General features: G+C 43.1%; 1 protein-coding gene across 4 annotated transcripts in view; it reads right to left on the bottom strand.

The window, feature by feature from the left end:
• Positions 1 to 16245, bottom strand: part of Rcan2 (regulator of calcineurin 2) — a 221971-nt gene that overhangs the window by 5273 nt on the left and 200453 nt on the right. For all 4 annotated transcript variants that reach the window (XM_029470897.1, XM_021186129.2, XM_021186130.2 and 1 more), the window contains 2 exons: positions 13108 to 13281; positions 10834 to 11005 (listed from right to left, as the gene is read on the bottom strand). In XM_029470897.1, the coding sequence (XP_029326757.1) occupies positions 10834 to 11005; positions 13108 to 13281 (346 nt within the window). The remainder of the gene's footprint in view (positions 1 to 10833; positions 11006 to 13107; positions 13282 to 16245) is intronic.

Here is a 16245-nt window from a genome sequence, read left to right as displayed (position 1 = left end):
GAGAGAGAGAGAGAGAGAGAGAGAGAGAGAGAGAGAGAGAGAGAGAGAGAGAGAGATCACACAAAAGCATGAATGTGAAGGTCATGAAACCTAAGGCTGGTGTGGGTGACAGCTGTGATACAGGCCAGCATGAACATACACCTTGGCCCTTTACTCATCTTTTTGGAAGACAGCTATCCTTGTTGGAGAGATCACATTTTGTAACCCAGGCTGTCCTAGAATTCACTATGTAGCCCAGGCTACAAAGTGGGAACAACTTTGTTGTTCAAAGGGAACAACTGGGCTAGTTGGGGACAACTCACTGTATAACTCAGGCTAGCCTGGAACTCACTATGTAATCCAGGCTGTTCTTGAACTTGTAACCATTCTGTCCCAGTCTCTGAAGTGGTGGTATTTCTCCATTCCTGGCTTCCTTTTCCTTTTTCCCTTCCCCTCCCTTTCTTCCCTCTCTAATTTCTTCTTTCCTCCCATCTTCCATTCCCACTTTCTGCTTTCCTTCCTTTCTCTTTCCATGCCTTCCCCATCCCTTCTCTTCTCCCCATTCTCCTTTCTTCTTTTTCCTTCCCCACCCCTTCACAACTGCAGTGAAGCACACAAGCAAAGCTAGCCTTTGTTAGGTCTTTTCTTTACCTTGGCTAATATAAAGGGGCACTCCTTCCAAGGCACCCCCTGCTTCCCCCTCTCCCGGACCTCATTCACATCTCTGGCATGGAGGAAGAAGAACCCAGAATGAGACTGAGTAGCAGTTTGGCCCCCTCTGGTGCAGCCTCTTCATGTGGGGTGCAAAAGCATCTTCAGTTATGTTAATCAAGTCAGACTGCACATTAGTAAGGGATGTTTTCTGGCTGTGGTCCCATTAAGGCTGACATCTCATTGTGCTATTTTGGGAAACTTTGTTACTATCAAAATCCCACAAAGCTTAACATCTGCTGAGTACCTACAAAATAAAAAGAAATGGCCTTAGCTTTACTGGATTGGATTTTTCTTTTTTTGGCTTCTCTTTCCCCTCGGGCTTCAGCTAATTCTTCCACCATGAGGGTTGACGTCAATACTGTCACTATTCAAAGGGAACAACTGGGCTTAGTTGGGGACAAAGAGCTTGTGTCAAGCCTTTTCCACCCAGGGTGGAGACAATCTTGGCCATGGTGCAGTGAGGACAGGACATTCAGACCAGTTTCTTTTATGGGACAAGGAAAGCATTCATCTGTCACCTGCTTGCTCCCTTGTCTGTGTTAGATTGTCCTGTCCCCTATGTGCAGAAAGGAGGCCAGGGCCAAAAGCCTTCAAAAATGCACCAGTCAGGGTTTTCCCTTGAGCTCTGCTGAGACACATGAAAAACTATCTAGTGTGGGCAAGAGTCTAATGCTCATTCAGGCCTCAGACACTGACTGAGGCTTGGCTACTGTTCAAAGAGATGCCCAACTTCTGTCCTCTAGCTTCTTGAGTGGGTGGGATCAGGTTGGTGACAATGTCCTGGTTCCTGTGGTAAGAAGGAGGGACTGTATTGCAGGCAAGATGCCTCCCACCTATAATGAGCAGGGTCCTGAAGGGTCCTTGGTGGTAGTGCCTTCCAATCTAATTGACACAGGGGGGCGGCCATAAGGCCACTTTTGAATCTAGGCAGTGACTGAGCCCATCCTGCATTTTTCTCTAGACTTCCTCACTGAGATTATAGTTTGTAAATACCAGCTTCTTACAGAGATGCGATGGCCAGAAGATAGTGCAGACATTAAAACAAGAGTCAAAGCTATATAGATTTTAATACATAGGAAGAAAAAATAATAACCCTTTTTGAATTAATGAAGGGAAGAAGAAACNCTCCTGAGACTTCAGCACTTGGGGACCAGGCCCTAACATATGCCCTGATGGGGAACAGATAGAATCTCTGCTCCAGGGACTTCCCAATGGCAGTTTAACATGTAGATGCTTTGTTCCTTAGCACCTCCTGCTGTTCTGGAAGATTCTTACTTGTTCACACTGATGCCCTTATCAGAGGCCTCATATTGACCGCTTGACATCTTCCTAAGTACCCACTCATGCTCACATCTCTAAGATGGGATCTTTCTATCACCCTTCCAGGCATCTCCGTGAAAATCCTTAGAGCCAGGTACCCCTCAGTTCCTTTCCCATCTACCACCACTTTTGGTCAGTCTCAGTGCTTTCCTCAATATGACTCNGAAGCATTTCCACACATGTTTCTTCTAACAAAGACCCCATCTGGTGACATCTTTGAAACTTCCAGCCACCTGGAGAACTTCCTGTTGTTTTCCTCACCACAGCAACTAGTCTTCTTAAAACAACAGATGGCAACACTGAGTTATCACATGCTAATAACNTGACTCAGAGGAAGTTGTGTAACTGAGCATTTATCAAGGCAAGGAGGTTAGCACCCGTGTTCCTAGGATACGGTGAAGAAAAATTCATGCCGACTATATAAAGCTCTCCCAAGAGGCATGATATTAATCACTTGGGAGAATGTCACTGTGGTCAGTGCTGCTCAAATAATCTGTTATATATGATGAGCTAATCATGCAGTATTTAAATAAACAAGCAACAAAACAGTTGCAAAGGGCTTTGACTCCATGGGTCATGAAGAAGCCTAAGAACTGACACAGAGGCTGTGTCTCACAGGTTATTGCTTAGCTGGACACCATGGAACCTGATCACAAAGACAGACTCATTCTTTCCCCCAAGTCACTGGTCTCCATTTTCTGAATTGTCATTGGTAAATTTCTCTTCTNTCTTCTCTCTCTTCCTACCCATTTNCACACCTCTATGTCTGAGATAGAAAACTGCAAGTTGCTATTTTAATGAGATCTTGGATTTTTTCCCTGAGGTCATCTGAACCATTCAATTCTAATATTTAAATGTACCATCTTTTGTATCTATAATTATCTCATTGGAGTGATATTTGCACATGTGTGTATGTATATATGAGTGAGTACATGTGTGAGTATGTGTATGTGTGTNTATAACTGTGTATGTATGCGTGTGTATATATGAGTATGTATGTGTGTAAGTATATGTGTGAGTGTATGTGTGTGTATATGTGAGGGTGTGTATGTATGCACGTGTATGTGTGTATGTATGAGTGTGTATGTGTGTATGCATGAGTATGTATGTGTGTATGTATGAACATGTATGTGTGTATGTATGTGCATGTATGTGTGTATATGAGTATGTATATGTGTGTGTATGTATAAGTATGTATATGTGTGTATGTGTGTATGTATGAGTGTGTATGTATTTATGTATGTGTGTGCATGTGTGTGGGTATGTGCGTATGTGTGAGTGTATGTGTATGAATGTGTGTATATGTGAATGTGTGTGTATGTATGAGCATGTATGTGTGTACATATGAGTGTGTATGTGTGTATGTATGAGTGTATATGTGTTTGTGTGTGAGCGTGTGTGTATGTGTGAGTGTGTATGTGAGTCTGTGAGTGTGTATGAGTATGTATATGTGTATACGTATGAGTATGTGTGTGAATATGTGAGTGTGTATGTGTGAGTATGTGTGTATGTATGAGTATATGTGTATGTATGAGTGTGTGAATGTGTGGTTATGTGTATGTGTGAGTGTGTGTGTGTATATATGAGCATGTGTGAGAGTGTGTTTATGTGTGAGTATGTGTATGTGTGTGTGTGTTGTTGTTGTCACTTGCTGTGCTATTGTTTTGAAAGTGGGTCTTTCACAGAACCAGAAGGTCAGCTTCAGCTAAGCTACCCAGCCAGCAAGGTCTCAGGATCTGCCTGTCTCAACCTTCCCAATACTGACCCAGTTCCAGGCATACCTAGCCTTGTCTGGCAGTTTATATAGGAGCAGGAGGTTTGGACTCGGATTTTCATGCTTGCAGAGCAAGGGACATTACCCACTGAAGTCATGTTGTAGACTGGTGAGTGAACCCTCAATAAATATAGGGATGACTTACAGAGGGCACTGATCTGCTAATAGTCACCTGTGTAAAGTTTACTATACACCCAGGGCAGCTGGGAATCACTGCAGTAGGATGGAAGGCAAAGAAACTGCTGAACCCAAAGATTGTTCCTAGTTATAGAATGGCACATGCTCTCTAGCCCATCCTCGTACTCTTCCAGTATCTGGAACAGCTTAAGTTCCCAAAGTCCTTTAGGAGATGATGATAGTGGTGGTGGAGGTGGTGGTGGTAAAGTAGGAGGAGAAAGAGCAGGAGGAGGTGAAGAAGGAGGAGGAGATGGAGGAAGAAGAGGAGGGGGAGAAAGAAGAGGAGGAGAAGATGGAGAATGGAGGAGAAGCCTCTTTAGCCCACACCAGATAATCATTATGATCTTGCGTCTCCTTTCATTCTGAGAGCAGCTGAGGCTCCACTTCACTCAGCGCTGACTCCCTTCAGGTTGTGACCAAAGCATCGTGTAAATTCTGTGTGTATTCCTACACTTGTGATGCAGGCCTCTTTTTACTGTCTCTGTCTGTGGTAACCTACACACCCATGAATGTTCCCCCTACACTCTGCCCACTGTTCCATCTTTTCAATCAAGCTGACCACCATTTAGCACAGCTGTCTGCTTTGCTTACTGTACGTCCTGGAAACCAGGTGTGCTCCTTCAACTCTGTGAGAACTCTTACAGAGCACTTACTAAATTCTAGGCACGGGGCTAGGTCTCCAAGTATGTCACATAGAAAGTGAATGCGTATTATACAGTACTCTGATGTGGGTTTCGTCATGGAAGGGGAAGGAACTTGCTTCAGATTATACAGCACATAAACAATGCAGTCTAGACTCAAACTCACACCTTGAGTTGCAGTCATTATCCCAAAGCAAGAAGAGAGCCCAACTTCACGGTAGATCTTTTCAGCTAAAAAAGACCAGGTACGAAGGGAGAAGGGTATTGAACACTGACAATCACAGCTGTTTAGCTGCTGTCTGTTCACCAGATTTAAAACAAAAGCAAAAACAAAAATATTTATTTATTTATTTATTTATTTATTTATTTATTTATTGTGGATCTGTGGATGTGCATGCATGTACCACAGAGTGTGTGGAAGTCAGAGGACAACTTTCAGAAGTCAGTTCTCTCCTTCCACCAAGTGGGACCTGGGGGTTGTACTCAGGCCATCTGGCTAGGCAGCAAGGACTGTTGCTTGCTGAGCCACCTCCCTGGCCCAATTCACAAGATAACCCAAGAGCAGAGTATAACAAAACATACTTTTAAGGATGATCCTTTATGCAGTATTCACACCATACACACAAAGTATGAGTGCCAATTTATATTTGTAAAAGAATTCTCCTTACCTCTGACTCAGAGATTGAAATAGATATGTCTTCCTTGTGAGTTACATTAATTAGTGAGAGATATTTTCCACTTGAAGGGAGTCTGTGTGCTGAGCAGTGACTGCAGCCAAGCTTCTTTATGGAGACATGTTTTGATAGAGTAGGAATCGTGGGGGTTGGGGGAGGGTATCTAAATATAGCAGACATGGGCAACTTGAAACTGAAGCACCATTTAAAACTCTCCTCTGCTGTTAACTAAAATTGATCTCGCTATGCAGAGCTAAAAATAGCAGGAGGGGAGAAGAGAATAGACAATGTTTTCATATCTCCCTGTGGGCATTCTCAGTGGCAGTGAGCATGACCTTCTGTGCCCTCCAGAGAGCAGAACAAAGGCTGGCAAATCACATTTGCTCAGATCAGCATCCCATTTAGCTGGTTGGCAGTCTATGTGCCATTTATGCCCGCTGCTGTGGATACACTTGTTTTTGCTGGGCTGGGATTTTGTTTTTTCTTTCTTTCCTATTACATTACCAAAAGAATATAGCCTCATACCGCTTCTCAAATTCAGAATAGCAGATACCATAAAACAAATAGAAATAAAGAATTCTAGCTCGTTACCAGGTCAGAAGCCTCAGCATCAGTGTTAAACAAAGCACAGGGAGCCTCCGTTTCTTAGCGACTGTAAACAGCCCATGAACAGAGCAAAAGGGAGTGAATTCTGTGCACCAGGCCCCAAATAGCAATTTTAGTAAAGCAGGGATGTAGCCCCTCCTTGAGAAGAAAGGCCTGGGGTATATCCAGTGGATGGTGGTTAATTCAGAAACTTACAACTGATCAACGTATAGAGAATAAATGCCTGTGGAGTGTTCACTCACGAGGGATTATTCACACCACCTCTTCCAAGATTGGGAGTCACTGCAGGAAAAGGAATGGAAAGAAGTGGGAAGGATGCGGTGGGGCAGGTGCCTTCTGGGCATGTTCTAAGACCTCTGTCCTCATGAACTCACAGGAGCTGTAGCTGCCTGAACAAGACCGTCAAAGATCAAGGCCGGCAATCTTTTAGCATACAGAGAGAAGGGGATCATGAACACCCAACCCCAGTATGGAGGCTATGAACACGTGGTGGTTTCTGGGAAAGGGTGGATCTATCTTCTTTAAGGCTGTGGGCCCTGGTAGCTTGACTGTGTTGCAGAGGATAGTCTTATATCTATGAGAATAAGAATAGGACAAAATTGAATTCTGAGGATTTTTTTTAAAGGACACAAAAGTAGACCTGAAAAAGATTATGGGGAGGGATGGTGTAAATATGTTAAAAAAAAACTTTGTGTGAAATTCTCAAACAAATAATAGAAATATTGTTTTTAAAAACTGGAACCCAGGTAACTATTTCCCCTTAACACGGAATGAGTTATACTTTGTCATTAAAAGGGTTCTGCCAAAGGATTAAAGAAGTGAACTTTATGAAATCATTTTTAATGGCAATGCTGGAAGTCCTTTGGTTATTGCTAACATTAATTAACTGCTGTCTGACTCAGTCTGGCTAAAGCCACAGAGAGCAACAATTTGCTGCTGAAGATACCATCTCTACGGAGGCTAACATCTGAGGCATCCATTTATTTATATAGTCAGTCATCCAATATTTATTGGGCATCTACTATGTGCCAGGTGGTAGCAGGAACGGAGAATACCAACATGGATAAAGCATACACATTGCTTTTAAAAAGCAGGGAAGAGCCAAAGTTGAACAGCAGAAATGCCCTCAAGGAAAAGGAAGTACTTGTGTAAAGTGTCACATGGAAAACAAATGTGATTTTTTTTTCCTGTAGCACTGTGTTGGGGTAATTCAGAGTATGTAGTCTTGAACCCTCCTTGTTGTACCTGAAATATCTCCTCTTCTGTAGTTTGAGGGCCCAGTATAAGTTCATATTTTAGATTCCCCCTTCCTTATTGCAACAGTGTGGGTAAGCATTTGGGTCATGATGACTGAGCGCCAATAAATGGATTAATGCCAATCTCATATTCATGAGGTTTAGATTAGTTACATATATATGTTTCATATGTGTGTGTGTATATATATATATGTGTGTATATATATATTACACACATATATATATATATGTAACACACACACACATATATACACATATGAATGAATATAGGCCAGGAACTTGCTATTAGACTAAGCTGGCTCAAACTCACAGAGACCCACATGCCTCTGCTTCCCAAACCCTGGGAATAAAGATGTATTCTCCATACCTGGCTGCCTCATGTCCTCTGGATGACATATGAGTGATCAGATAGATGCTCACATTATGTTCCTGGGCTTCCTAGACTTCAGAACTACTAGCCAAAATAAACCTCTCTCTTTTTATAAATCATTAAGTCTTGGGTGTTCTTTTAGCACCAGACAAGTGATGATGCTGGCTTCTAATATGACCTCTGTAATATTTTCAGCCCTATTATTGGACCCAAGTCATTTATCCACATGGGATAAGTTTATATCCTTCATAAACATCCCAGTTGTCCTTGCAAAGGAGGAAACCCTAGATGTTGGTGACCTTGGTGGTTTGCTATTGCATGTGAAGTGGACTGGTCTATCTTTGTGCACCCTACACACCAGGTCAGGCTTTCTGAAAGGCTGGTGTGGTGTTCAGAATCAACTCAGGGTGAGAACATAAGTTATCCAGTGTCCAAGCAGAACAGAACTAAAGTTGGCAATACTCTATAACAGAAGACCATCTGGCCAAGGGATGGAGCTTCATTCCCTGCCTGGAATCAGAAGAGACAACTGTCCAGCTGCATTACCCTGAGAAAATCCATCTGTCTTACCACAGCTCAGTCCCTTAGTCTGTCATGCAGATGACAATGGCTCCCTGGCACTTGCAGAATGGTACAAGGTACATTTATGTGAAATAGGGAGGTGAAGGCCATAGGTTAGCCTGCATTTGAACACTGTCAATTACCTGTGCTCAACATTCGTAGGAACCATCCTTCTTTTCTGTCTGAGGTCATTTCCTCTCTGCCTCCTCTGTGACAGGTTCTACAAGTATCCCTGCCAGGGCCCAATCCCTGCTCTTTCTATGTACCGCTTCCTTCTATCATTAGGTCATACCCGTCCCTGATGGTGACTTCTAGCCAGTGAGGGAGGCTGAGGCTGGTCCTCATCTCCTCTCTGTTTTACTCTCGTTTGGCACTGACTCCAAATGAAAGATTATATCCTTCATAAAACAAACCAACAACAACAAAAGGATTAGCTTTTACTGGATTACTAACTCTCAGTAGGCAGAACACAAGTCAGCTGAGCTACAATCCCAGTACATTTTAAATCAAGATGCCACTTTGGTAAAGAGCGAACACCAGGCTGGAATATGGCTTCCAGCTGATGAAGGGTTTGCTGTTTAAACACGAACACCTACAGTCCAGAGCCCATGTGGGCATGGTGGTACACACTTAAAAACCCAGTGCTGAGGAGGAAGAGACAGTTGGGTCCCCAAGAATCTCTGGCCAGTTAGCTCAGTTACTTATTGAGTTTCAGGCCATGTGAGGTCCTGGTCCAACCAACCAACCAACCAACCAACCAACCAACCAACCAACCAAGCAACCAACAGCAGAAAAGGTAGATGATGCCTGAAGAGTGGTACTAGAGTTTGATCTCTAGCCTACATTCAGATATACATACATGCACATGGAAGTACATGCACACATGTGTACACACATGCACACACACACACACTCACGCTTACAGTGGAGGATGATGAGCAAAGTCTTGTAATTACCTAGCAGTGTTCTTAGTAATTGATGTTCTTACCCTGGGTTCCCAGTCTCCAGTCCTGTAAAATGTAACTCAGCCAACTAGGCTCTTGGTGATTCTGCAGGAAGTTCTATGTGCTCGTATCTAGAACAACTATTCAACATGCCCATTAGTGTGTACCCATTCATAGCTGAGTCAAGCTGGCAGCCCGCGGGGCCCTCTTGGCTTTAGAGGATTCCTGCCTCTGTGATGGGTAATGGCCTTCCAAGGCTTGGCTTGAGAAAACCTGTCTTTGTACATGTCACCATGCTACTGCCCTCCACAGTCATGGCCCTTCTTGAATGGAGAGACTCCAGAAAGTGAGCAAGGCACTTATCAATGCCATCACCTCCCTCACCAGCCTATCCTGCACACCTACTGCTTCTCACAGTGGCTCTCTGGGGGTGAAACCATTGCCACTTCTAGGGCCCCAGAAGCCAAGTGGCTCGGGGTCCACCAGGAGAAGCTTTCTTCTAAGGCAGGCTCCACACTGAACAGGCAGCCATTCCCCCAGAGAGAATAATAATTAATCAAATCAGTCTCCATCTTTATCAAACACAGTAGGGTGACCATTTCTTCTTAAGAATCTCCTGGTTTTAACACAGAAGTCCCACCCCCCAGGAATCTTTCCATCACTGGCAAACCAGACCCATTGCTCACTCCATTTCCCATGGTTGACAACAGAGAGTGCACATGAGAATCAGGTTTCTAGGGTGGGTGACTCTGAATAAAACACCTCCCTGGTTGTGTAATGTATACTGGGAAGATTGTATTCTAAGTTCATTATTCTTGGAATTTAGCATCTAGGGTACTGGCAGTTCTTAAACTCACCCGTAGGTTAGAATCAGTGGACGTTTCTGAACTTCACCTCTCTTAGGGTGGAGCCAGGCTACTGGGGTTGTTTTCTTAAGTCCTGAGTTACTCTAGAAGAACCACTAGCACAGAGAGCTGGCTTCTGGGCCAGTATTCATCCTTCCTTTCTACAGTGCTGATTTTTGCCCCTTCCATTCCAATCATTTCCTCTCTTTGTAGAAGACAAGGAAAAGTAATTTGAGGTACAAAGGAGCTTCATCAGCTGAAATCAGAGCTGGTATCACTGCTTGGGAGAAAATCTGTAATAACACTAGAGAAGCATGCAAAGATACCCAAATAGGATGCTAATAGTAGCTTTGATTATAATGCAAAAATTTGGAGAAAAATCTAAACATCCATTCACAGAAGAGCAGAAAAGTATGGCAGTAAATGTCTGTAGCTGGAATGAACAATTAAGCTGCAGTATATCAACACTGGAACAATGTGACTGTATACTATATGTATACACACACACATGCACACACACACACAATTTCATTGACTTCTTGCAGGACTTGGAAGTCTTCATTTTCATAAGAAGGATGCCACATATTTGAGGATACCAGGATGCATACTCATATCTGTGGCAGTAATAAAACTGTCAAGATAGCAAGGTAGCCTCTTGCCAGCTGAGAGAGCATCTTCCTCTGCATATCTCAGGATACAAAGAGAAATCCCAACACTGGGTAGCTGTTTCCGCACTTAAGACCTGCATTGCAACCCAGAATTAGCAGAGGCTCCCAAGTTGCTTTGCAGAAGGTGCAGAGCTGAGCACTGCATTCTCACCCATCATCCCTCCTTCCCATTGTCCACCGAGAGCAAGGAATCCATTGAAATGCAGATGTGATGGGGAAACCTATGCATTCAAGCTTGTTAATTTTACTTGGCAGTTCTGGGTTGCTGACGAATGGTTAGTTTGAAGAAGAAACAAGCGCTTACCTGGTCCTAGTTTGGCCACAGCATAAAGGAGGTCATAGTTGAGGACTGGTGTGGCATCGCTGATAGGCTTCCAGCCAACAGGAGGAGATGAAGGGGGTGAGATGAGGAACTGTTTGGCAGGCTGTGGGGGTGCCAAATGCAGTTTGTCTCCATCTGTCTCTGGGGTCTGGACCTTTCAAACAAGATAATGAGACATGTGATTGTCCACGCTTGCAGCTGGGCAGGGCTTCACTGAGGGCCAGACTGCAGTGGCAATCACTCCTTACAGTACACGGTGTACTGAACTCAGTGTTTACTTAATCCTAAAAAAACAGCAGTTTCCATCTTTTAATGAGCACCAGGGACACCAAGATTTCTCTCTCTCTCTCTCTCTCTCTCTCTCTCTCACACACACACACACACACAGCTGAATAATATTCCTTTGTGTGAACATACTATTGTCTCTTTATCCCTTTATCTGTTGAAGAACTTTAGGTAGTTCTCACTGTTGGCCTATTGTGAACAGTGCTGCTATGAATTCTTGCTTAAGTATTTGTTTGAGTTTATGATTTTTAGTACCTAGAAGAGAATTACGAGTCACATGGTAACTCCATGTTATCTTTTAATGGAAATCTCTCTCTCTCCTATCTATATAGCTATGTATGTATCTATGTATGTGTCTATCATGTATGTATTATATATCTATATACCTATGTATTATATATCTATATCTCTCTATATATAATAATTACATATACACACGCGCACACACACATGGTCTTTTTGAGACAGGGTCTTACTGTAGAGCTCAGGCTGGCCTTGAATGCAAGGTCTCCTGCCTCAGGCCAACTGGTCCTGATGCAGGTTTTAATAAATGATGATCTAAGATTGTTCTAGCTACATGAATTTATAAGAGATGGAGGATTTTAGCAGGAGTCAGCAGCTGAAGCCATACTTGAGAGGTGACTGTTGCCTAGTGATGGATAAGGCCTTGATGGAGAGTGGATACTGACAACTAGTGCTGTGGGCTTCATGAACATCCCTAAGAAACACCCATCCCTGTTCAGAATAGTGAGTATTTGGCTTTGCAAAACATACAATTAAGTTTCATGGATTTATAACTCTTTATCAGGAAGGTATTTAGTATACCATTAAGCTTATCATTTAAATGTTAATCACAACCCTGTCGGGAAGGTTAGGAGTCAGCTGTGGTGAGATCAGTTCTGTTGCAGTTCCTAGCTGGAATTTATTGTCCCTTTACCAGAAATCGAGGCACAGCTGCACACAGCTTTCCATGTCACCATCACGGCAGCTACATGGGTTGATAATGTCATCATTGCCATCTTATAGATGAGGACTCTGAGTCCCAGTGAGGTTCTGTGACTTGTCCTAGTTAGAACTTAGCTTGGCAGGTCTTAGAGCCTCTGTCCTAGGACACAGATACTGCTCAGTCTGGGACTCACTGTCAGTGTCCATTTCTCTCCTTATTTTAAAAACATTAGCTCGGAGGATTTCATACATGTATAAATGTATTTTGATCAGATTTTCTTCCATTCCTTTCCCTTCCTCATATTCTTTATGTTTTCATATCCGCTGAGTCCGGTTAGTGCTGTCCATATGAGCATGGGTGTGGGACCATCCCCTGAACCATACTCAATTACCAGAGACCACACCACCAAGGAAACACCCGCCTCCCCTAGCATCCATCAACTGTTGAAAGTCCCTCAGTTGGAGGTCTGGGCTCATGAACCCCCTTTTCTCTCCATGCTAGAATGTTGACTGGCTTATCTTGGGCAGGTCTTAGACAACCATTAAATTAATTTCTTAGTGAACTAACTGCAACAGAAAACCTATTTATGGGTGTGTAGGAGGCTAGAAGAGGGCATTGGTTCCCTAGGAACAGGGGTTACAAACAATTATGAGACACCATATGAGTGCTAGGACTCGAACTCATGTCCTCTAGAAGAGCAGCCAGCTTTCTTAACTGCATAACCATCTCTTGAGGTTCTCATTTACATTTTAATTTTATTTATTTTTCCAATTAACAATGACTTTTTATACTTCTAAATTTAATTTATGTGCATGAATGTATTGCCCACACTTATGTGTATGCACCGTGTGTGTGTGTCTGTGTGTCTGTGTGTCTGTGTGTGCGTCTGTGTTACCCTAAAAGGTCAGAGGAGGGCACCAGATGTTTGTGAACCACCATGTGCATGCTGGAAATTGAATCTGATTCTTCTCCAAAAGCAACACGTCCTCTAAATGTTGCGCCAAACCAGCAGGGTAAAGAGTTACCTGGGCGAAGTAGAGTTTTAGCTTCTTCCCTCTGAACTGGGTCTCATGAAGCTCTATCCGGGCACGGGCTGCAGATTTGGGATGGCTGAAATTTATTCGAACCCGTCGGAAACTCTTAAACAGCTGGAACGTCACACATTCATCATAGGTCCGGAACAGTCCCTCGAATTTTTCCTGATAAAAACAGAGAAAAAAATCCATTGGGCATGGGTCTTATATGGTGTCTTGTGACAAGAGCAGGTAACCTTGGTAGGCTGTTGAGAGAAGAAAGTTAAAACAGAAGGCACAGTGGCTAGAAACATAAGCTTCCTTCGCCTGGGTAGCCATGAGGAAGAGGGAGTTCTTCATATGACCTACAGCCAACTTTGTTTTGGCATTAAAAAAAACAATATTTATTGCATCAAACCACTAAGATTAAGGTTTATTTTCTCCCTGCAGTATAGCCAAGACTCTATGATACAAAGCAATGATTTAAAGTGTTTAATTCAATGAACAATTTTTATTCTACTGGAAAATACCTATTACATGTTCACTCGGTACAAGGTATGGTCTCGCCTTAGGTTTTAGGAGGCTACACAGATGGGTGTTATTTTTCTCTGACATGTGATTGTTTAAAAATTTAACCTGAGAGTCCAACACTGACGCAAATGAGAGAACACCCAGAGGGGTCAAAAAAGGAAATAAAAGGAAATTCAGAGAACTCTGTGTGTGTGTGTTTAACACTATCTATAGAGTTCTTTTTAGTCTTAAAGAACTTAAAAGTAGAAAACCAGTATATATTAAGCACTGTACATTTTTACTGCTGAAATGGGTCTTAACAGAAAAATTTCTACAATTAAAAATTAAAAAATCCTAATTTTTAAATTCCAACAGTCAATAGTATTTTGTCGAAATGCATGAACAATGGATTCTACAAGAATCATAAAATTGTGTCGGGGCCAGCAGTTGTTGCCCAGTGTTGTTCTCAATCCCTTTCCACCTTGGTTTTTGAGGTACAGTCTCTCAGTGAACCAGAGGTCATCATTCCAGTGAGGCTGCCTGGGCTATAAACTCTCGAATCCGCTTGTTCCTGCCCACCCCAAGCCCTGGAATTACAGCTGCATGTTACTGTCATCCTGCTTTTAATTGGAACCTTACTTATTGAACCATCTTTCCAGCCTGCGGCAGGTTCATAGAATTTTAACCTCAAGTTGGCCTAGTGGATGCTGAATTTAACCTTTCTCTCCTCACTCACATCATTTTACAAATCTATAATCCCGACTCATTCGGTAAGTTAAGTCCAGTCAAAGTCCCTGGGGCCCTGGCTTCAGAGATGCTTTTGAACTATGTGAATAATCAGACTACTAGACTGATGGGAAGAAATGTAGTTAGTATAAGTAAAAGATGGATGGCTATAAAATGACCACAGGCTTTGGGGCAATGGCTAACGCTGTGACCACAGGAAAAAGGATGCTGTGGGGTTTGGAACTCTTGAATCCTGCTGTCTTTTAGAACAGATCCCTGACATCAGGGAAGAGCTTCCTGTCTCTCTGGCATCCGGAAGATTTTATCCTAGCCTTTTATGTACATGCCCCTGGTCCTTCCAAACCTAGCAACACCCCAGGCTGAACCCACCACAGCTCTTCTCATGCTTAACTCCCATGTCCGACTGCTCTCTTGTATGCCAATGTCATCCCATCCCAACAATGCAGAGTGCCTAGTCAAAGCTCTGGGCTTGCTTTGCTTCTTTATGCTTACAGAAATTAAATAGATTCTTTCTCCCTCTTTTCTGTCTTTGTTCTTTTCTCATTGCCTGATAGTAGCAAACCAAGCATCCTCCCTTACCATAGGTGGAATGATGGGTTTCCCCCATCATCTCTCAAGTTTTAGGATAAGCAAGCCCCAAAGCCTGTGCCTCCAGCTACCACTCTAAGGTGTTCCTTAAGGAATTCTTTCTCCCAGTCCTGTGCCTTTCCAGACAGGAGTTTTGATAATTAGCATCCTTTCCTCTTACGCAGTAGGAGTGCTCAGAGCTGGCCAAAACTTAGCCAGTGGTTTGATTAGTTATGAGCCGTCCTCAGGAATGGGACGGGAGAGGATGCTAAGAACTCAGTTTTTCATTTAGCATGTGTTTTAGGGCCAAATTCTTGAGTCCTCTCTCTGGCTCACTCACTTTACCAGTTGAGAGGTTCTACCCCCACATCTACACACCAAAGCTTAAGAACAAGCAACTGACTAATAGAGGGTAGATTTTGTCCCTCATTGAATATCCTTTTTATATATTACTATTATTTTTTAATACAACGCTTATCAGTTTGAGCTGCCAACCTTAAGTGCTCATGTTAGAGGAAATGAGTCAAAAGAGCTGGGCCAAGGGTTCTGGACAAATAGCTCTATGTATATTCTCCACGTTGAAATGCCCTAGCCAATCAGCAGCACTTGCTGTCTACTGATCTTCAATAGATGGTTCTACACTATAGTTCTCTGGCCTCAGCTTCTAGTGTAAGTATCCTTTGTCATTTCTGTTGCTGTGATAAAATATCCTGATACAAAGCTAAGGAAACTCCAAATTACAGTCCACCATTGTGGGGAAGGTCAAAGCGGGAACCCAAGAAGCGGGAACACACACATCCACTCTCATCTACTTTTGAGCAGAGAGAAACAAATGTATCCTTGCTTCTCCATTGCTTTTGAGCTAGTGTTTACTCTTACATAGTACAGGGCCCAGCTTAGAAAATAGGGCCACAAAAGGAGCTCCCAATACCCATACTTAGAGATTCAGTTCAGTGCATAGGGACCAGGGTTTGCATTGGGCCATATAGGGCTTTATACCTAGGGTGTCGACAAGAAACATCTGCTGTGTGCTAGGAAGGCCCTCTAGATGTTCTCAGGAGCTTGCAGGGGGGTGAGTGAGATCCAGCCAAGAATGAGGAGGTTTCCATTAGTGACATTATGAATATTCATATTTTGAGGCAATAAATGGGATATAGGACAATTTGGCTGGAGGAAGGCACAACACATCAAGGCCATCAATGTAGACAAAACAATTGCATAGTAAGACCAGCCACAGGGGTCTTCCACCTGCATCGACCACAGCAAAGCTATCACTGTGTTGATGCCCAGTGGCAGCCAAGCACACAGTTAAAATGTTGTGGTTCT

The sequence above is a fragment of the Mus caroli genome, chromosome 17, assembly GCF_900094665.2.
Source record: "Mus caroli chromosome 17, CAROLI_EIJ_v1.1, whole genome shotgun sequence".
Classification (NCBI taxonomy): Eukaryota; Metazoa; Chordata; class Mammalia; order Rodentia; family Muridae; genus Mus; species Mus caroli.
Note: the sequence above shows the minus strand (reverse complement) of the source record. Positions and strands in the feature narration are given on the sequence as shown.